The sequence below is a fragment of the Mastigoproctus giganteus genome, chromosome 2, assembly GCF_048544385.1.
Source record: "Mastigoproctus giganteus isolate SK-2022 chromosome 2, ASM4854438v1, whole genome shotgun sequence".
NCBI classification, from domain to species: Eukaryota; Metazoa; Arthropoda; class Arachnida; order Uropygi; family Thelyphonidae; genus Mastigoproctus; species Mastigoproctus giganteus.
Window position 1 is genome coordinate 77,082,574 of NC_143576.1, and position 23,954 is coordinate 77,106,527.

The 23,954-nt window shown below is 35.4% G+C and overlaps 1 protein-coding gene across 4 annotated transcripts in view; it reads right to left on the reverse strand.

Annotated features, from left to right (window-relative positions):
• LOC150089353 (heterogeneous nuclear ribonucleoprotein K-like) overlaps window positions 1-23,954 on the reverse strand; it is a 256,189-nt gene that overhangs the window by 157,818 nt on the left and 74,417 nt on the right. For 2 of the 4 annotated variants that reach the window (XM_090389124.1, XM_090389133.1), the window contains one exon: window positions 2,929-3,020. The exons of the other annotated variants lie outside the window; for them this stretch is intronic. In XM_090389124.1, the coding sequence (XP_090245250.1) occupies window positions 2,929-2,944 (16 nt within the window). In that variant the 5' untranslated portion in view covers window positions 2,945-3,020. The remainder of the gene's footprint in view (window positions 1-2,928; window positions 3,021-23,954) is intronic. 4 annotated transcript variants of the gene reach the window in all.

Below are 23,954 nucleotides of genomic sequence, written 5' to 3' on the forward strand. Positions count from 1 at the left end.
TTCACTTGGTGTAACTGACCCATCAACTTTAGAAACAAAAGGGTGGAAGGATGAAGAAATCTTCAAAATCCACATCAGTAGGTATTAAGTGGTGCCACCAACTGACGAGCCACATATTTCAAACAGGACACTGAAATTTGGATTAGATCAGAAAAACATCAGAAATGCCAATGTTAAGTTCTTGGTAAAAGCAATGATATGCCTAGATTTTCTTTCCCCATATGTGGGTAAAACATTTTTCCATCAGAAAAATAAGTGAAAATGAGATTCTGATTTAGTCATCTGGTTAAAATCCTCTCACAGTCAGCACTGCTGATAAAAACTAAAATTGTAGGCATAACTACATTATTATTAGAAGTGAATTGTTATTTTCTATATACATTTCACCATCTAGAATATATTTCTACAAAGCAAATATATAAACCATGTTTGTTCCAAAGAAAGAAACTAAATTACATTTTCAATTATGTCACAATATGACACTAAGAAATTGTATGCTTCAAAATGAAGAATGCCTACTGCTTATGCAATTGAATAATACAAGGAAATGTTTCAGAAATGCTTAAAAACGATTAAAAAGTGAGACGAATGTAAGGACATATATTATGTTAGATATAAAAAAATAAAATAACAGACCTGACACTTAGTTTTTGACATTGTAGGCAGAATCTGCAACATAATGCCAATAGCACAAATGACCCGATGTATAAAGAGCTAAGGAAAATCTTGAATAATATGCTCACCTCACTAGGTTTACAAAAATTTACTAGGCATTCACATCCAGAAATGACCATTGCCAGTTCTCTCTGGGTGCTAAAAGCCAATTAAATATTATGATACTGCATCATTACAATCACTAAGTACCAACAAGAGTACACCAGACAACTAATGAAATGTGTACTCATGTAAATGGATAAGTAAAGGTAGAAAACTGACACTTTAACAACTTTTTAAAAATTTTTCTAGTTATTAATAATCATATTAACTGATTGTGCATATAAGTATTTAAAAATCTTTGTCAAATTCATTACAAATCCTTAAAATTGCATGTCTATGCATACATAATCTGTGTGCAATCAAAACCATACATTACTACAAAAAATACTGGTCTATCAACTGCCTTAAAATAGTTTACAATGAAACTGCAATTGGGTATATTACTTGACACATCACAATAAAATTCCAGTAGGTGTATTACTTGTCAAAGTAATATACCAACTGCATTGCATTTATAACTTTAGTTTCATCAGAACCAAAATTCCAACCATGCTTCAAGAACAGAAAAACATTTCACAAAGTAAAGTATGTGTGGAAAATTCAACATATGCTTTAAGGTAGTGCATGATGAGAATATCTTGACAATAAAAAAAGGGTACAGTTTGTTTTGAAGAACAATTACCTAATAAGACAGTAAATCAGAATGCTTTTATTCTCTTCTGTGTGGTTTAAGGATCAATTGCTTTAAACCACACCTATGGAGTCTCCTTCTAGAGAAATTCTTTTGCACTTCTTACCAACAGTATACCATCTGTCATCAGCAATCACTGTGTACCTAAAAAAAATCCTTTCCATTCTCAGTAATAGTGTATTGTCATGTTGGCATTTACCAACATTTTGTTAATATGCCATGAAATCTAGCATGCACAAATTCAACATTTTCAGAGTTTCAGTCACAACTGCATGATCATCAACCCACAAGATGAATTTTATTCTTTGAGAGGTACTGATTCATCATCACTGATCCCTGTCCTTACTTGAAACATCTGTGCCACTTGAAGAACACCGAAAACTCATGTCCATTCTTTAATGGTATCTGAAAATGCTCCAATTTCACATGACATACCACTTCAGTTTCTAACCATACCATTATAGAAAATATGTAAATGGTAAAATAAACTGAAATGAAACAATTGTGAATGATAACACTGAATTCAACTGAAAGGCCACTTTAGCTGAGAGGTCAGGTATGAGAGTATATACATACACATGCTTTGAGAAACCATGGTTAGAGCCCACATGATTACTAAATACAGTGTTGTTGCTTTTATTCTATCTTGTAAACTCCTCTGGCCATATGATCATCCTGGAGTGTAAACAAAATATTTATTTTGATTCTTCTTGATGACAGATAAGTCAGTGTGTAACTGACTGAAGGCACTATCAAGTCTACTTCAGTGCAGCGAAGGATTTAAGCAAACACATGGGATTAGAGTGAATAAATTTTTCAGAATAGAATCTGTTTTAAAATAAAATGATTTGCCCTCTATTTTATTAACTATTATGAACATAAAGCTCCACAGCCATCAAGTCAAGTATATAATTCAGAAATTCATTAGGTATTTAAAAACTTATTTTCTAAAATAAGACATCTCATATTCTCTCTCTCTCTCTCTCACACACACACACACACACACACACACACACACACACACACACACACACACACACACACACAGATATTTTTATATAAAAATAGGAGTTAATGGAGTTGCTGGAATTTCAAGATCTTCCAAGAAAAATCCAGTGAAAGTGGAAATGTGCAAGTCTCTCACCTAAAATGGGAGAATTGGCAGGTCTGTGCCATATACTAGGAGTTGCTTACCAATACACTGAAATTTTTGCCCACTGAAAAGGTATAGTTGAATATTTTAAAGTGGGAATCAAAGAAAAGAAACAAATCATGTCACAACATGAACAATATAATAAGAGCCACAAGTTTGAATCTGAAAGAAAGCAACTACCCAGAATGTTCAGCAAGAGCTGCATAAGATATTACAGAAAGCAGCAAACAAACATTATAAGGCCATACACACATCCTGCTGGTTGGACACCTCTGGCATAAGTTTTAATCTCCCCAAAGGGAAATCTAATAATAAAATAAATTACCTTTGCAAAGGGAAAAAAATAGTAATTTAAATTTTTACTTACCTTCAGAATCAGTCATGATGACAGTTCATTCAAAAGTGAATGAGTCAAATAAAGCTATGTATAACTTCCACGTGAAGGGCAGTACTATTTATCTGCATATTAAGAAAAGACCTATATCAAAATGCACTGTACAAACAGTGTTGCAAGTGAACTAATATACTGAATCTACTGAACCAAAATGAGAAGAATCACTTAAGAGCAACAACTTGCAAATGTAGTTCTTTGTTCTACTGTTAAAGAGAATGAAATTGTATGCACAAGATGTAAGCAATATAGCTTCTTAAATTTTCACCATAATTCACAAATGGATTTCATTTTTGTTAATGAACATAAAGGTCAGAAAGAATTTTTAATGTCCAGTTAAGTTAACAAGAAGCCTCTTTCTTTTATTCTCATCTCTCAATGGGAATTATCTTTCTATGAGAGGTTTTCTTGTAAAAATTAAATTAAATATTTCATTCTAAAGTCACCTAAATTTTAGGTAAAAATGTTAAAGTTTGACAGTAACAATGAATTCCATAATACCTAGCTATGTTTCATATTTGGCTTGATGCTTACTCCTTAAGGAAAGAATCCATGGTAGCCAGCCAGCTTTAAAGAAGATCTTTAACATGATTAACAATATAATCAGTAAATTTAATTAAATGTCTGTGCAAAACCACTTTTAAACAATATTATATTATGCCCGTTATTTTTATGCCCTAAATATATCTACAGTGATTGGTTGGTTTCAAAGTTTCTTGGTGCACTGACTACTCTGATGATAGGGAGTAGTATAAAATGGTGTCTGTCGTATATTATGTTTGCATGGACATTTTTCAAATTGGGCTAACCAAATTAGAAATAACAGGATGAGAGGCTATTTACTTGTCATAACTAGCCACAACATAAAACTTCAGCTCTAGATCAGTCAACTACACTTCTAAAAGCAACATGAGTGCTGGTCACATGAATCAAACTGCTTTTGTTTTTATTATAAAAAATAAAGTTTTAAATTTTGAAGGGGAAAAAAATTAATTATTTACCAAATTCATTACATTTCTCATTGTTTTAAATTTGTGTTGGAATTCTTCATCCAGGAAGAACTCCTTCAATAAAAGCACTTCAAAAAAATATTCATTATGGCAAAAGTTCCCAAAGTTTCTCAGTTCACAGTGCCCTTAGTGTCCAAGTAATCTTTGTATGGTGCCCCTAGGCCAAAAGAAATAAGTAACAGTTCCCTTAATTAAGTAGTTAGGTCCAAACAACTTAATGCTGAAACTGTGAACTACCTCGAGCTAGTAGTTCACGCAGTGTCTGACAGGTGCAGAGTATCACTGTTTCCTTTGGAAATTTAAAATATCCTGCGGCACATTGTTTGGGAACCACTGCATTATGGCAAAATGAGCCAAATTATAAAATACCATTGTGCAGGTACATGAACTGTAATCAAAACACCCCATTTAATGCCTTGAAGTTTGCTGTTGAAAGGATGTCAGAAGGATTGTAATTCATCCCTATCCAAATAAAGGGTGTTTGCAAATAGAAAACAAAACAAGGCATTCACATGATATCTATTACAAGACAAATGGCCATGAAGGATAACATTTCATTCCCAATTTATATATAGACTACTTTTCTCTCTCCCATTCAATTTTGCTAACAGATTAGATGCAATGAATTAAGAATTCCTTCAGCATCTAATTCAAATCCCCATATTTTAATTACTGTTTTTAAGAAGCATCAGAATTATAGGCAATACTGCACTAGTCTGTTACATCTATACAAGTGTGCCAATTTGTGTTGTTAAGGTTGAAAAACCCAGAATATCTTGGAGAAATGAAAGCTACGACCTCCCACTCTGATTAAACTGCAGATGTGAATAAATTCCTCGTATAAATTCCTGTGAATTTATTCACCTTCTGTGAATAAATTCACAGAAGATGAAAATCCAAAATAAATGAATAACAAGTGGCAAACCCAATCTATTACCATAGAGCAAGTGCAATGGTTGTGGTTAATTTTCAAGATAGCATAAATGACTCTTTCCAATTGAATCAATACAAATTTCTTATACTTCCATAATAAAAGAAATTTATGACACTTAACATACCAGGTAAAGTAAATGTGCAGTACTGACACAAATAATATTACAGAAAAGCACTACCCACTTACATAATGGAAAAAAAAAAAAAAACACCATGTGTGCCCCTTGTACACGTTTCATTTTATGTGAAAACATCCTTGGTGAGGTTAAAGGGGTTTAGTATGAAAAGAATCCAAACATGTTTAACAGTTTAAAGCATTTTTTTGTTTTTTTTTGGCAGTTTCATGAATTTGAGGTTGCGATACATGTTCAACAGGTAATTTACAATGGGTTTGTGATGGCTAAAATATGATATATACACTTGAGATTGTAGATGTCTTTGAAACACAGCAATTAGTTCCATGATTAGTAGTTAATACAGATCTAGAAGTATTTAACATTAGTGCAAATTTATTTTCTAAGAAATCAAAGGTTTGGATTCAATATCTGCAAAATTAACTTTGAAATCTCCACTAGGTATCATTGGTATTTGGTCGCATTTCTTGTAAGAAAATTGTTGTAGCAATGCAGCTCTGTTGATTGTGTAAGGAGTTAAAACGAAATGGATGAATTCAATCTTTTGGTTAGATGAAATGTAAATGACTACTGACAATATTGTTTGACCATCAGGAAGAAGGCATTCAGCTACACAAATGTCTCCAAACAGGTTGACAACTCACAGATTTGCCAATAAATACTTCCATATGAGAAGTAACAACATGAGTACAAATTTCTCTCTTATGATAAACTTCTTCACCACCAGCTTGTTGATCTTCTCACAATCAAAGTTAGGTGTGCTTACTTCTTTATATTTAGCCATGTTTCAGAAAGTATAAGTTGGATTGTTGTATGACTGCATCAGTGAGATCTTCACTGTGAGCACGTAAAATTTGATAATTTAACATTAGAATGGTTATGGTGTTATTTGGTTTTTAGGAGCATTAGCACCGTTAGGCCATATTGCTCCAGGGATATGCATGGGTCATTCCCTGACCTTTCCGCATCCTCAGTATTTGGTGGCTCACGGGCTCGAACCCTGGTCTAATCAAGAAGCATGTGCTACGCACTGCTGCTCCTGCCCACCTGGCTACAGAGGCGCCAACATTAGAATGGAAAGATCTTGTTTACTGATGAACTCGTATAGTGTCTTGCATGGTAAATAGAGGATTACTTGACAACCTGATCATTTCAGCTTGAAGCGCAAGAGTGGACATAGCATTTCTAGGTCTATGATAAAATTTTTCTCCATTTGCAACAATAATGTAAAGATCATTGATATCAGTAACTCGAGATAATGCAATTTGGTTTAATTTGGTTTAATTCGAGAAAATGATTTAATTTGGCCGAGATCCTTCTATTGTTATTCAACAAAACTCTTACTTCTTGCAAGTGGTACGGCTTCTAAATTGATTTCTCTAGCCACAGCAAACCGACGAGCCTTTGTTCTAGCAGGTCTCTCAAAGTCAAAGTGGATTGTTGCATTATACTCTGTCTAGCCGGTTCAGGAATCAATTGGAAATCCTCAGGTAATTCAGTTGAACTCAAATCTTCAGGAAGTTCTTCATGAAAAGTTGATGTAGAAGGCTGATATTGATCGAAATCTTGAGAAGCATGTTTTATTAAACACTGCATTTTGTTCGTTCTCTATGTTTTTGAAATTGTTCTTTTGTCGACATGGGAAGCTTCTTCGGTGGCTTTGAAACTTTTATTCTTGCATACTTCTCTCGATTTTCCTCAGTTGGAGATTTAGCCATCTTCAAAATACTTTTATAGGTGTTTTTACAATTCAATAGCTAGTGAAATCCATTTGTAGACTAGTATGACGTCATAACCAAAAACTACTGCAAGGAGTATTGTTTGTTGAAGTGATTGTTTTATTGTTGCTTTCTTGAATCAAAGCCGTTAAAATTTTAAGCAATGAAATGGTCTTGTGTGAAAGAATGTTCTTAATGAAATCTGCAGATTTTATTAAAGTCTGCATTTTTTTTCGTTCTCCACATTTTTGAACTCGTTCCTTTTCGACAAGAGGCTTCTTCGGTGGCTTCGAAGCTTTTATTCTTGCATAATATTACTATCGGCTGCTTACTTTACCGAATCAACGTAAGTGACTGAGTTAGCAGCCTTTAGGAAGTGATGTCATTTCCTTATCTTAGTATATACAAAGGGTACTAGGAAAGTTTTGCAATATGACGCAACAATGAATCACAGGAAGCTGCTTGTTGCTGCATGTTGAGACATGTTCATATGTGCATAGTAGCTGCCGCGCCAAGTCAATGGGCTCAGTTATTCATTAGTAGTGAGAGTGTAAAGTGCTTGCGATGGCATCGTGGTCACGAAATGAGATAAGGACAGTTTTGCGGTATAATTTCGTGCGTGGTTTAACCATAGACCAGTGCTTAGAAGAAATGACTCTTGCACTAGATGATGATTGTCCACATCGTACAACGATATTCAGGTGGTATAGAGAATTCTAAAGGGGAAATTTCACTCTGGAGGATTCGGAGAGGCCGAGAAGGCCACGAACGTCAGTTACGGAGGAAAACGTTACTGCTGTGAGGAAATGCTTGACGAAAACAGGCGAGTGACCTACCAACAGATAGAGGATACTTTGGGCCTAAATGCACCAGCAATTCGTTCGATTCTGCAAGATCATTTGCACGTGAAGAAACTTTGTTCTCTCTGGGTGCCGCATCAACTGACTGAAGAGCAGATGACACGACGTGTGACTTGGTGCCGGGAGATGTTAAAAAAGTTTGATAAGGGACAATCTCGGTATGTGAACAACATCGTGACAGGTGACGAGACTTGGCTGTACTATTACGATCTGCCGACCAAGGCTCAAAACAAAGTTTGGGTCTTTGATGATGACGACACACCCGTAATTGTCAGAAAATCCTGACCTGTAAAGAAGAAAATGATAGCTGTATTTTTCAAATCGAGTGGAATTGTGGAACGTGTCGTTTTGGACACGCAGAAGACAGTCACAGCTAAGTGGTATACTGAACAATGCCTGCCTAAAGTCATTGGATCTATGAAGAACCTGCGGCCAAAGTCAAGAATGGACACCTGGTACCTCCATCACGATAATGCTCCAGCTCACCGCGCCAAAGCCTGCACCGAATATTTGACCACGACAGGACTGAAACTTCTCGAGCACCCTCCCTACAGTCCAGACCTTGCTCCCTGCGACTTTTCACTGTTCCCGCATGTGAAAATGAAGCTAAAAGGGAGGCGGTTTTCCAGTGATGAGGACCTTCTACAGGCTTGGGACAACGAGTGTGCTTTACTCCCTAGTGAAACTTGGCAGAACTGGTTTAAAGATTGGTTTTGGAGGATGGAGAGATGTATTGAATGTAGAGGAAATTACTTTGAAAAAATTAAATAAACAAAGCTGTATCGCAAAACTTTCTTAGTACCCTTTGTATATCAGGCTTGACGTAGCCGAGTGGTCAGGAGTGAGAGTGCATAGTACACGTTCCTTGAGTGGACCGGGGTTCAAGTCCGTGACCACTAAATACGATAAATATTTGTATTGAGATTTATTGTAAACTCTAGTGACTTGGTTGTCGTCCCGGAGTATAAACAGAATATTTATTTATTTATACTTCCCTTTAGGCTCAAATTTTTCTAACAAACAATCTTTGGTAATTTCAGTATCACTACTACTACTCAGCTTCTCCTAAATATAACAAGTCTTTCTGTAAAGATCAATGCAGGGTACTTTCTGATTTTTCAGCAATATTAGGTAGGTTATCTGAGACTTCTATATGCCCACTAGCACAGATGTGATCTGATTTGTTTCCTCCTTTGTTTTCACAAAAATCAAAAACTTCTTGTTTCTGTTCTTTGCACTCTTAGCTAGTGATTTCTCATATTTCAGGCTTTGCCAACCTAACGTTTTCTGTGGTACTATTACAAATTAAATTGCAGCTGTTTACAGTTATTTCATCACTCCAGAAGTTCCCCATGGTGACTTTTTCTACTATATCCGTGTGCTATATTTTCTATATGGTATAATATTGCATTCATGGCTTTTGTGAGTATTGAATTAAAAAGTTCTATCAGATCAATTCCCTTCCCTAATAAGCCTCCCTTGCTATGCTAAAGGGCAAGTTGATAGAGGCAATGCAGCATGATAGTGTGGCAGTGGTTCCACTGCCAGGTGACCAACTGTTTGTTATTTATGGAAAAGGTTTTGATTTTTTAAATTCTGCTTGCAGTATACCAGCATATCTTTTCTTAATGGATTTCCATACTTCTTTATATCCACATTTATTTTTTAATGAGAAGATTAAAAACTTTAAATTGCTGTGTTTGAGCATTTTATAAAAAAAAAAAATATATTAATTTACTGAAAGCAGAAAAAGTTACAGCCATAAAATATAAACAAGAGGTCAACAGTCTTTTCCATTTTACCAGTAAAATTAATTTTACACGCTTATATATTTCTGCTTATACAGGGTGATTCTAAACAAGTGTCGCAAAATTTACATAGTCTACACCTCGAATTTGAGAAAAAGGTCAATTAATCTGCAAACTTCTTGTTTCCAAGATAAATCAATTTTATACTAAAATAAAATTGATAACATAGCTTACCGCAATTGCACAACAGGTGTTTAAAACTACTGATTTGTGGGTTCGCACCGTTAATTTCAAGTGACCCCACAAATAAAAAATCAAGGGGATTTAAATCAGTTGATCGAGGTGGCCATGCAATTGGTCCACCAAAACCTATCCACCTCTCACAAAAGTTATGATTGATATTCTCAAGCCACAAGACTGATGTGGCAGAGATCCGTCATGCATGAACCACATGTGCATTCTTCTGTTGAGTAGAATATCTAATAAATTTGGAAGAATGTTTTCTACCAAATTTACTAACAACTCACAGTACAGAGTCAGCCTATTTGGCAAAACATACGGACCCACCAATGCATCTCCAAGGATACCTGCCCAAATGTTGACAGAGATTTGATGCTGATGATTTGCTTCAATAATCGCACGTGGGTTCTCTTCGCTCCAAATATGTGTTATGGAAATTAACAATTCCATGTCTTGTGAACATTGCCTCATCTTTGAAGAACACATAATGGAGGAGGTAAGGATTCTCTAAACATTTATGCAAGCACCATTGACAAAATTGTAGTGTCTGTTGATAATTAGGTTCTAACAAAGCTTGTACACATTTCAAGTGATAGGGATACAGGCCATTTCCATGTACGATTCTTGACAACGGATTGCAGTACACGAAGGAAGGATTTCAATTGCTGAAATCCTTCATGTACTGCAACAATTATCTTCAATTGCATGCTGTGTGTGATCTTCAACTGCTGCTGTTCGAACACTTCTCAATCTTCCTGTGTCATGTACGTTTTTAAAAAATGAACCATGTTCCGTCAGACACAAATGGTGGCGACTGAAAGTCCGAGCACATGGGATTCTATGAGTTAAGATAGGATTCTTGATAAAGCAAATGAGCTCTACAAGCATTCCCATTAGCACGACCATAACAGAAATGCATATCAGTCATTTCTGCAAAAATGTATTCATTACCCATTATTTTAACATGAGAAAGGAATCAAAGAACAGTTCTCTAACAAAACTGAAACAATGAATAATTACCATTGTTGTCATTACGTATGGTAAACTCATCAACAGAAATAATATTATTATTAGCCATACAGTGCAAGGAAGCTTGTGGCTTATGCTGCACCAGCCAAAAAAAATTCAAGTTACCCTGAGAGTGAGAGAGAGGAATCGCCAAGAAAGAGAACAATGATGATATCCAGCTCAGGACCCTGGGTGTGCCAAGCCCATACTCACCAGATGTGAGTGACTATGACTGTTTACTTTGCTATTTCTTATCTGATACAAAAAATATTTTCCTATGCTAACATGTAATGCATGCTGAAAGTTAAAATCAGTTTCTCATAAACAAGAAATTTGCAGACCTATGCTTATGAGTACTTTTTTCTCAAATTCGAAGTGTAGAATACACCTGTAAACTTTGTTGTTATTTGGGTTTTAGGAGCATTAGCAACTAAGGCCATATTGCTCCGGGGATATGCAGTGGTCATTCCCTGACCATTCCACATCCTCCGTATTTGGTGGTCATGTGCTCGAACCCCGGTCTAATCAAGAAGTGTGTGCTGCGCACTGCTGCTCCTGCCCACCTGGCTACGGAGGCGCCTGTAAACTTTGTGACAATTGTTTAGAATAACCTAGTCTATTATGTATGGGTGCAGAAATATGCAACAAATTTGTTAATTCTGCTTAAAATTAAGTAAACAATATTACAGTCATCAAATATAAATATGAAACTATTAGGCACTTTGATTACTGAGTTAATCACTCTGTGTGCAAAAATTCAAAACTTATGCAAGTAGGGTTTTTTCTACTTAGTATTTTGTTTGGAAGCTATTATCAGCAACATGTTTTTCTAAATAAATGATAAAAACAATTTTGTATTTTAAAAAATGAAATATAAAATGATTAGAATTAACTTATTAAATAAAAATATTCTTTTTCATCAGCTGAAGCACTCTTCACAAAAATAATCACAAGAATGATAGCAAAAAAAAGACCAAAAATGTAATTAATCTGAGGAAGACTTATTAAAATATTCCTCCCAAGAAAGAAACTATGCTTTATTTAGAAGTTCAGAAAGATTAGACAGAGCACAGTATGATAGGTTGTTTGCTGTTTGTTTGGGATAGAATGGTTACACCATTTTTTTTTTTAAATCCTCCCACTCAATTAGGTTTTATCTGTTGTTACTCATAGAAAACAGATTAAAGTAATAATGCCACTTCTAACAAACAGATTTAACTAATAAAACTGTGTTCTTCTAGAATATACATGAACTAGAATGGCAATCGTTTGTATCAAATGAAAAATAGAAGTCACCTGTCAGAGAATGTGTATGTAAGAAAATAAAATTCAAAAAATTAGAACTGCAATTACTCTGCAAAAAACCAAAACACTGCTTCTAAAACAACTGGGGTCTACATTTAGAAAGGTAGAGTCTATCATTAAACTTAAAGACATGGAAAAAAAAAAAAAAAAACCATGTCACCTGACATGTCCAGTATGATCACTCCTGGTTTAAGCGGTCATAGTTCCCTTTCCTGAAATTAACATCCATGCCTTTACCTTTTAACAGTTGCAATCAAAGAACACACTGTCAAAGCAACATTCTTTGATTTTATTATGAAAAACTGATTTTTAACTAATACCGTAATTCACTAGAAAACAGCTCAACTGCTGGGCAAACTAGAGATGGTGGAAAGGCATTTCCAATTTATTACAAGGAGAAATTTTGGATGCTGTCTGTTTATTGACCCAAAAGTTATTTTTTGTGCCCATGCCCATCTGTTTTTAATTTTCTATGGCTGTTTGAGTGGCACAATCTTCCTATGTCCGTGGGTGTAAAATGCTATGGTCATTCAATAACACGGGTCCCTCAGGGCTCAGTGTTGGGTCCATTATTGTTTTCTGTATTTATAAATGATATTGATGATGGTATATCAAGCTTAATGTCCAAGTTTGCAGATGATACAAAGGGTGGCAGGGTTGTCAAGGACACTACTGACACTATGCTGCTGCAACAGGATCTGGAAAGGTTGAGCAGATGGGCTGAGAGGTGGCAAATGAAGTTTAACATTGACAAATGTAAAGTACTACACATGGGAAACAGCAACCCCAGAGCAACGTATCAACTCTGTGGTACTACACTGACAGTGGTAGAGAATGAAAGGGACTTGGGGGTGGTTGTGCAGGCAGATATGAAGTTCTCTGAGCAGTGCAGACGGGTGCAAGAGCAGCTCATGGTGTATTGTCAATGATATACAGGAATTTTTCCAGCAGGGATAAGGAGGTGATTATTCCATTGTATAAGGCAATGGTCAGGCCACACCTAGAGTACTGTATACAGGTCTGGAGGCCTCATTTCAAGAAGGATGTAGAGCTGCTGGAACGAGTACAGAGAAGGGCAACAAGATTAGTGAATGGAACAAAGGGGTGCTCTTACGAAGAAAGGCTTAAGTTTTACAAATTACAGTGTCTGGAGACTAGGCACCAGCGAGGTGATCTGATAGAGGTGTATAAAGCCTTGAATGGTTTAAGCATGCTCAATGCTGATGGGATTCTTCTTCTAGCTCAGAAAAATCACCTGAGAGGGCATAAATTCAAATTGAGGAAAGACAGATGTAGGATAGACGTGCGGAAATTTGCCTTTAGCCAGCGGGTGGTTGGTTGGTGGAACAGACTTCCATCCCTTGTGGTGGAGGTTGATAGCCTAAATAAGTTTAAGGCTCAGCTGGACAGGTATTTTGAACGAACAGAGGGGTGAAGTGGAAGTGGTTTTTTTTTTTTTTTTTGGCTGATGCTGCATAAGCTTGCTTTCTTGCATCAAATGCCTCTACTAATGCTAATGGGGATGGGATGGAGATATCCTGCAACAATCAAGCACACCATTTTCTTGTATATAGTAATTAAAACAATTACAATCTTGGGTGTTCTAATTTGTGATTTATAAAATGTCTATTTAGGTAATAAATGTATATTTATTATACTGTGCACATAGGTTCAAATTTTTATTTTCAATGTACTCAAATAAATCAGGTGAGCCAACAAGTGCTAATGAAGCAGAGAATGCTATTGAAAAAATACAGCCGCTCCCTGACTTATGTAAGGGTGCATTCCACTGAACTCTACGTAAGTTGGAATTTCCCTAAATGCTTTATACAGCACTCGCAAATTTGATTAAAGCAAAAAAAAAAAAAGAAATGTTCGACAAACATGTAAATAGAATTATTTATTCAATTTTTTATCTCATGTGCAGGAAAAATTACAAAAAGAGAGAGGAGGCAGACAACATCAGCAAGGTTTATCTTTCGCGCATTGTTACAAAATTAACACTGCAGCTGATAAGCACACCGCTGCAAAGTTGAGGACTGCAGAGATTTAGTAGGGGTTCTTTCCAACACATCACAAAATTACTCTGTAATTGCAAAATCGGCACTGGCGACTTCACCACATATATTTTGGAAAACAGCACGATGCTTGAACCTATTAAACAACCCGTTGCTTGCCACGAACTTGGCTTGGGGTTCGCCATACTTAACGCTTTTGCTTGAATGGCTATTGGACTCAGGGGCAGTCGCTTCTGAATCTGATTTTCCATCCATATTATTAATAACTTTTCCATCTTCGAAATAGCACCTGAATGCTGTTTTGGGATCACTGCTGATCTTAAATGCACTGATCTTTTAACATGTTCTTTTATAAGTGCACTCACTTTTGAAGTGGAGACACCTAATTTGTGCAATAGATGACAAATTTTGTCCTGCTTAATTATCTTCATTTTTAAATCAATTTTGTTTTGTTTCCTAGGACTGCCAGCTTGCAATTTCCATTGGTCTCTTTCCCTTCATCATTATAATAAGTAAATAGGATTGAAGAGAAGATTCTGAAAATTTGTTTTTTATATGAGTGAAGATTTCAGCGAAGGGGAACTCATTTCACCATAACATAAAAACCAACAATTCCAGTTATCGGGATTCTCGCAAATGCAATAAGAGATCATATGCATTAATAGAGACATATAATGCAAGAAAGCAAGCTTATAGAGCATCAGCAATAAAAAAAAAAAAACCTCCCCATTTCATCCATCCATTCCCTCCAAATGTTTGTCTAGTTCTGCCTTGAATTTATTTAAGCTCAACTTCCATGACAGATGGAAGTTTGTTTCAGCAATCAACCACATGTTGTCTAAAGGCAAAAATGATAATTGCAATTGTAATCATAATATTGTTAATTATATTTGTAATATATTCAAATATAATAAATATATTGCAAGTTTAAACAAATGCGAACATTTGAAATTTGTATTTATTTTCCCCAAACAGCATGCCCCGATGATTGGTATTGGTAAGATACCTGAAACTTCACTTAATGTATATTAGGCAAATCTCTTTAACGAACTTCCATACCAAATTTTTCAATGTAGCGAACCTTTCTGAATTCCCCTTGGTCATCACACTGAAAACAGTTTCTGTATAACGGAGAAAATTTCCATATAACAAACTGATTTCGAGAGACCTAGGTACACATTGTTCCCACCTCTGGCCTTTATGCAATAAAGCTGATGCTGTAGAAAGCACAATTTAAGAGCTTAAAGGATTAAGTATTAATACATTTAGCTTATAATAGCTAAAGGTTTTAATTCCACAAATTAAAAGCTAAAACATTTTACAATTTAATGGTGCCTGTAAAACCCTACAGGAGGAAACTGACCAACCATGGCGTGAGATAGAAAAATGAGAAGTTTGGGCGATGCCTTTGCCCAGCAGTGGGTCAGCAATGGCTAAAATGAAGTAAAACCTATACAACTTATACTCTACTATGCCAAGAAGTCCTGCTGGTCAGCTGCCCACCCATTGGCAAAGATTAAGGCATATTCCTGATGCAGTCATTGGCTCTGGTCAACCTATTTTCTACCATAAGCATCCTATTAGAGAATTAGGAGAGAATGATTTTTCTTTATCTCGGAAAGTCATCTGTTGTTTTAAAGAAATGAGTCATCCACACCTTCACCGGTCTGTTTACATGGTAGCTACTAAGTGGTCTCTAATTTCAGCTTTGTTTTAACTGCTGTGCAAGTAACCTTACAGTGTCTAAGAAATCCTTGAGTGTAGTGTAAAAAAGTGGAAGATCGCAGTGTTAAAAAAAAAACTGCTTTAAAATTTGTTGCACCTGTTAGTACTGTGTCAACCATTCTGAAAAACCCTGTTTCTTTTCTCAAACTGGTTGAGGAAATGGGACCCACTCGGAAGCATGCAAAATTATGCTTTTGGAAAAATGTAGATGAAGCAGTTTAAGTGAAGTTGAATTGAGACCAAAACATGCCGATATCGAGACTATTAATAAAAGAAAAGGCTATGGAGTATGCATCTTTTCCGGGGCACAAAATATTCAAAGCCAGTTCTAGTTGGCTTTACAAATTTAAAGAGCGTCATGGCTTACTCGAAAAAGTTATTTCAGATGAAGGTGGAATTCCAATCAAAGAAAACTACACCCATTGGAAAGAAATAGTTTTTAAAAAAATTATGGAGGCCAACGTGTGCAAAGAAATATTCAACGCTGATGAGACATCTATTTTTTTAAATGTTTGCCACTGACTTTTAAAGGTGACAAATGTTTAGGTGGTAAAAATAGTAAGGAGAGAATTACACTCTTGGTTGGTTGCAAATGTAGCTGTTAATGAAAAACTGAAGCTTTTGTTAGTAGGCAAAAGTAAGTAACCCTGATGTTTCAGAGGAGTAAAGTCATTAGAGTTGGAATACAACTACAACAAAAAACCCTGAATGACAGGCGAAATTTTTAATCAGTGGATTTTAAATTTCGATAGAAAAAGATGATGAAAGGAAATAGAAAAATCGTGTTGATTGTCGACAACTGCCCTGCCCACTTTCACTCGGTAATTTCAAAACTTACAAGTGTGAAGCTTGTTTTCTTTCTTCTGAATAATTCGTCTTAACTGCAGCCAATGGACCAAGGCATTATCAAGAATTTGAAAATGCACTACCAAAGATGCACACTGAAAAATATTATACTGAGAATAGAAACCAACCAACCTATAGATTCTGTTATAGATTTGTGGATGTGCACATCAGAATTGGTGAAAGTGTGGAGTCAAGATGTGATGGAAGCAATGATTAAGAATTAACGGAGATGAGATGGATAAACTACTAGAAGACATTGAGCAATCTTGGGAAGAGTTCCAAGCGAGGTTTGATCAGTGGAGAAATTGTTCTTGGCCAATTTTTAGGAGTTGATAATGATGTCATAGTAGTTGAAATCTGAGTGACTCCGAGATTTTGGAAAGTAATTAACGAACTAGTGACAATATCGACGATGTGGGAAATATTAAACCTTACGAACAAATGTTCACAGCATTTGAAACTTTGCGTTGAGGCCTTCAGTGGGAAGAAAATATATCTGATTTAAAGTTTAAACAAATGCAAACATTTGAAATTTTATGAATTGTATACAGTAGAATCCAGTGTACAACAAAATATAACCAAATATTTTACGACATAATTCTTAAGTGTACTAATAAATCGTGGGCATCATGTAAGCAGTCATTTCTTAATATATATGTATTAATAAATTGTTTTAAAATGTTATATATTTTATTCATTCCCACTTCTTTCCCATATTTCTGAATTTACAGTATTTTTCACTGTTGAAAAGGTCTTGATTTCTTTATAACGAATTTTTCTTCAAGGGAACAATCGATTTCGTTATATAGAGGTCTGACTGTATATTACTGATTTCACGTGTTATAAGAATGGTATTAAATATAGCTATAATCTTAATGGAAAACAATCACGCAACATCCTTCCCTAACTATATTAGTGAAATTATTCTTGTAGGGATGAAATCCTTGGTTTTCCAATAAATGTGCTAATGCTGTACAAGAGAAGAATGTTGAATATTGTAATTGGCTTGTTTCCAAATCTTCAGTTTCATTTTTTGCCGACACCAAACCTTGCAACAATTGTAAAGCAGTCCTTAATCAGTCCAAGCTAGAAAACTTCATTCTTGTCCAAATGGTAGCTAAGCATTCTGGTCACTTGCCAAAGCTATTGGCTACAACTTTTGTCCATATCTGTTCCCACCTCTGCCAAGGATAAAGCTGATCTGCAAGCATCCTATTTTTTTTCCAACTTGTGTATTAATGATCTTGTTAAACCACCTCCCACCATTCCTAGTATGCTCTCCAGTCAATGCTTCCTTAACTTCCATCAAAAGGATTTCGACAAATCTTAATGATAAGAAAGCTCCAGGTCCGGATGGTATTTCTCCACTTGTTCTCAAAACCTGTGCTCCTGAACTTACTCCTGCTTGGAAATTTGCTCATACCCAGCCAGTTCCTAAAAGGGGTGACAAATCCCTTCCATCCAACTGCAATTATTTATAATCTTTCTAAAGTAATGGAGAAATCAAATAACTGCAAACTCAACCTATCTAATGAATGATTGCCAGTATGGAAATCCATCAGTGTTGATTCACTGGTGATATTCTAGCTTATGTTACCCATCTATGGACAAATTCAATGGAAAAGTTTGGTGAAACTCAATCAGTTGCCCATGACATTTCAAAAGCTTTTCATGGTGTATATATATAAATAAATAAATTTTCTGTTTATACTCCGGGATGACCAAACAGTCAGGAGTTCACAAGATAGACAGAATACAAGAAACAGCAACGTATTCAGCAGTCATGGTCTTCTCGATAAGCTTTCAGCTTATCATCTTATGGTTTGCCAACTGTTTTTTGTAATTGGTTATCCAGTTTTCTCTCTGGCTGTCATCTAACTTCGCTAACATGTTTGCCAAGGTTCAGTTCTTTCTCCCACTCTTTTCCTCTTGTATATTAATGACCTTCTTCCATTGACTGAAATTCTATCCATAGTTTTGCTGATGATAGCACATTGCATTCCACCTTCCAGTTTGAGAAACCTTGCCCTGCTGAAACACCAACTTCTCAAATATCCATTAGCAATTAGTTAAATACTGATCTCCAGGTAATTTTTAATGGAGCAAAGATAGCTTAGTTAATTTCAATCCTTCTAATACTCAGTCCTGTCTTATATCTTGCAAAGAGGATTCTTCTGCTATTCTGCTTCGATGACACTGATTTCTAGGCAAAATCATCTCTCTATTGGGGATTACTCTGAATTGTAATCTCTCTTGGCATAAGCACTTCATAAATATTGCTTCCTCTGCATCTGTAAGACTGAGTTTTCTCTTTTACTCTTGGCATTACTTTTCTTCTAAACTGCTGTTCACTCTGTACAAATCACAAATCTGCCCAACCATGGTATTTCTTCCCACATTTGGGGCAGTGCCCCCAAAACCTCAGGCTTCTTTCTAGACTCCATTCAAGAGAGCAGCTGGGTTAATTAATGACTCATCTCTAACAGTCTCTCCACTCTGTCTCAGACATTGTTTCTGTTGCCTGCCTTTTCTACACAGACATTGTTCTTCTGAATTGGCTTTATAATTCCTGCTTTCTCTTTCAAAGCAGTCCAAACAAGTGCAGCAACCAGTCAACATCCTTTTACTGTCTAATTTCAAACTCACAGAACCAACTTTTCTTCCTCATTTAATCATTCAACTTCCATTTCTGGAACAACCTTCGTTCATATGTATTTTTTGAAAATTACAATCTACAGAAGTTCAAGTCTAATATCAACAAATATTTTCTTCCATCTTCTCAACCCATGCAGTATTAAGTACTATAGGTTCTAATACCGATCGTGTTTGGAGATAAAATTTATATATTTAAATAAAATTTTAACATGCTAGCAAAGAAAACAACCAAGCAATCCAGAAATGTTCCGCTATTGCATGATCTGGAAAGTTAAAACTCCACATAGAATATGCTCATTTACTGGTGCACTATTTTTCTGAACTGACGCTGACTTTACATTAGCAGCAACATTTTGTTTTCATTGATTGTTTACAAGGAAGAATGGATGGCGTTGAAATCTTTGGCTTCAAACGTGGAATGATCATGGGAGCAATACGTGTAGGAGACAGTATCTTGACAACAGCCAATGTGGTTAAGTGCCCCCATTCTGTGGTGTCACAAATCTATTGTGACTGGTTCAACAATGGTCAAACCAGCTAAAGGTCATACATACAGTGAACCACTGTGGTGAGTGTCAAGTGTTGCTTTGTAAGTACACAGTGGCCCAGCTCCAGCTAACCACCCAGTACAACATAAATATATCAAGGCCAGTGTCCACATGGACTATGTAGTGGAAATTAGCTCATATAGGCTATGGCAGTTGACGGGCATCACGGTTATTTGTGCTCACTGTGAGAACTTGCATGGACATGTCAATGCCAACACATGGAAATCTGTCGGCTGGCCTGATGAATTTCCAACTATAATGCCATGGGCATGTGTGAATTTGGATAGAGCAACATGAGGCCGTGGCAACTGGATGCACTTTTGGTGTTTGGCAGGCTGAAGGTGGTGTTATGACTTGGGACTGTTTGTGATGTATGCTGGGTCCTCTGATCACTGTTAATGATTAGCTCAATGGGAACATCTATTATTCCATCGTCTTTGACCGTTGAGAAGTACTCCCCTTCATGATGACAGTATATCTGGACAGCTCCATCTATCAACAAGACAACGTACCATGCTACAAAGGCCCAGCAGGTTGCTAACTGGTATCAGGAATGAACATGACACTAAATTCTCCATTCTCCCATGGCCACCCAACTCATCTCAACTAAGCACATTTAGGACCTACTGGAAAGGAACACTCGATGCTACACCCATCCTTCTGACATGAGCAGACATTACTGGACACATGTAATGCACAAGTAGCACTACCATGCGTCACACTGCAATATATACTGTATTACAGGAAAATGGTGTCCCTTGCTCAGTATTAGGTTGCAAAGCCAACTGTACGTATAATTATTCATTATACTCTGGCTTTAGTCAGAAGCATTATGTTGTTGTTATCATTCACAAGTAATTAAGTTTAAACACTGCAAAGAATAAACTGATAAGGAAATACATTATTGCTTGAAGTTTTCGTTAATTGAATGTATGCCTTTGATACTTACTAATGAGGCTAATATAGTTTTTTGGGGCTTAGAATAAGGAAAAGATTGAACTATATCAGTGCTAGCATAAATTCCATATATGAATAAAACAAATTTTAAATGCTTGGTTTTAGCAAGCTGTTTGTTGAGCTCACAGAGAATGACTGGCAATTTTCTGGAATTTCAAATTTACTAATGCTTTGCAAGGATGTTAACTGCCTAGCTCTATTGTTTACAGATGTGTATTATGCACATAAATTTTGCATAATTTCAAATATACCAGCAATGATTGACTTGCTATTCCAAATTTCAGGAAGCCATATTAAATTTTTCCTTAATGCATAAGGGTGCACATATAAGGATAACTGGCGACCTGGGGCATCTTCTGGAACAGTGGAGAAGTCCACCATGTTTATGTATCCTTATACCAACGTTATCTTTACTCGGCCAGACTAGCTAAGTTATAAGGTTACTTAGGAGAAACGTTAGAGCCACACTATTTTACTATAGTGCTAAGCAGTATTTTATAAGTAAATATACCATCACAAATTAAATTATTTTCATGTTTCTATAAAAAGTATAGGGTGGATCCCCACTTTACGATATTAATCCGTTCCAGAGACACCGTTGTATCGTAAAAATATTGTAATGTGAACCAAACAAATTTTGGTTCACATTACAATAAAACAAACTATTTATCTCTAAAAGGGATTTGTATAATGTAAATGGTGCAGATTGATTTAAAAAATTGATTAAAACTAATACATTGATTAAAGCACAATACAAAAAATCACTTCAACTAAATGATGCACAAACAAAACACAGGGCCAACATGTTTATAAAGGTTGCTATTGGCTGAGAGGAAGGACCACGTGATCCAGCCGGAGACAACTGTAAGCCAAGCCATCGTAAAGTGAAATAAGTAGGCATCCCTTAACATGGTCACTGGTTAGTAGAATCAAATTTCAGGAAACCAATTCAAATCATTAAAATGCACCACACTTTCATTGTAATCATATCTTCGGTTATAAGAATCAATTTTGAATTCCTCTGTGATATTTTGGAGGTCACGACCATAAAACAATAAAAAACAACTTGCAGTTTCCCCGTTTATTGGGTTTTCTGTTAGTGCAATCTGTTATAAATGGGCTAAAGTCGATCTTATTGCATTTGCGATAGTACCAATAGCTGGAATTCTGTGGGTTTTTTCATTATTATGGTGAAATGCATTTCCCCTTCCATGGAATCTTCAATCATATAAAAAACGTAAGTAAAATTTCAAAATCTTCTCTTCATTCTTATTAATTTTCGTAAACTTGTTACTACGTATCTCGATTGTGTGCATCATGTTAGTTTCAATTTTATGTGTGCCATGTTCTTCGTTATTGATTGCTTATCTTTTTTACTGTTATAAATTTTACAACTACGAAAAAAAGTCTGAGCAGAAATAAATTAGTTAGCGTGTGCATATTACAATAGTAATTAAGCTATGTACGCAAGCATAATTTATTTTTATTTTGCAAACCTGTATCATTTAATTTTATTTAATCCGACGTATCATTTAATTTTGTTAATTGCCAAGGTAATAAAGCATAATTGTGCTTTATATCTTTACTTTTATAGCCTGTGGATAACATTCCTCCTATTTTCATTTATCAGAATTGCCATTTAATAGAATTAAAATTCAATTTGCAAACGTGATCACATATGCTTACTACCTATCGTATAGTGAACAGAGTCCATCATAAAGTGATTTGATTGCACAGTGAACCAATCAAAGTGTAGGTTCACTGTATATACAATATCTACAAACAAGGGTGGGGGAAGGCATACACAAACTATTGATTTTGTGGAACAGACAATGCGGTACTTCTTTATAAATTCTTCAGTGATTTAATTGCTGCCCATATTACATCATTAACATCGCAGACTGAGTATGTCTGAAGTTCTCTTTATGTGTGGTACTAGAAGTACCAAAATATTTCTGAGAATTATCTGTAATATCTGTAATTATACCAAAATTCAGAAATCACAGACAGATACAGGCTGTTGAGGTGCTTAAATTTTCACTTTTCTCCATTCTAATTTACCCACATACCAGCCACAAACCTTGCAACCTATTGTGCAAAATTTCAGAAACCGTTATATTATGAGCAGAACTTAATCTCATTATCCACAAATTAAATCAGTTTTCTTAAAATGTTAGTTGATGTGAAATAAATTGTTACATGCATGGTATAGCTGGTAACTTTCTGTCTATTCTTTGACTGGGTCATATAAGCAATTTTACACTATATAAATAAAAATTAATGCAGGAGTCATTTACTCTATTAATAAAAAATACGCCTAAGTTCAATAGCAAAGCTTAATTAATAAAAAAATATGCTCGTAAGGCTATCATAAAAGAGGAAACACTATTACAGGAAACAAATTAAACTAGGGCAATTTTAACGTTAATTCGTTGCATTTGTTTCATGTAAATGGCGCTCCTATCATAGCTCTTGTTTTTAGTGTAAAGATATTCTCATAAAAAAGAAATCTTGGCTGGAATTTAATATTTTTCCTACTACCAAAACTCTGAACACATCTATCGAATATGCTGTTCTTAAATATTAATAAGCCGTTTCAAACTATTAACTTATGCTTCACATTGAACTTACATTATTGATTAGAACCTATATATACATTAACAAAGCATAACTTATTATTTATGCTATTTCAACAAATTTGACTGTAATTAATCCAAAGTTTTAATTTTGGTGCATGTTAATCATTATTTTCGATGAGATTAAATAACCAACAAGCAACATTCTACTTTCTGTTCCGCATTTAATTATAATTTACTGCACAAAAATATAAAAAGGAGGCCATACAATGTGTTACTTTCAGCAACTGTGTTCCCATGGAAACAATATTCTCGTAACGACTACAAGAACAAAAGCCAAACGCTTCGGTTTAATCATGATCTCGGAAAAAAATAATATAAAGAAAAGCCCGTACCTGGGAATGACGAAGTCGGAATAAATAGCTCCTCCTCCTATTAAGTGTATGGATAAGAGGAGGAAAATAAAGGGGTTTGAATACGTTACTGCGGCAACCATGCTATCCAAACATGCAACAGTTACAAACAGCAGCATGCTTTTCTGATATACATATCAAAACGGTAGATAAAATCGATTTCTCGACTCTGAATTTCATAACGACAACAGATGGGAAAATACAGTCTAACCGGCGGTAAAATCAATACGTACACGATCGATGACGAAATAGTTCAGAGGAAACCGCTTAGGACATGTAACACTGAAAAGCCTTATTTTATTCGGTAT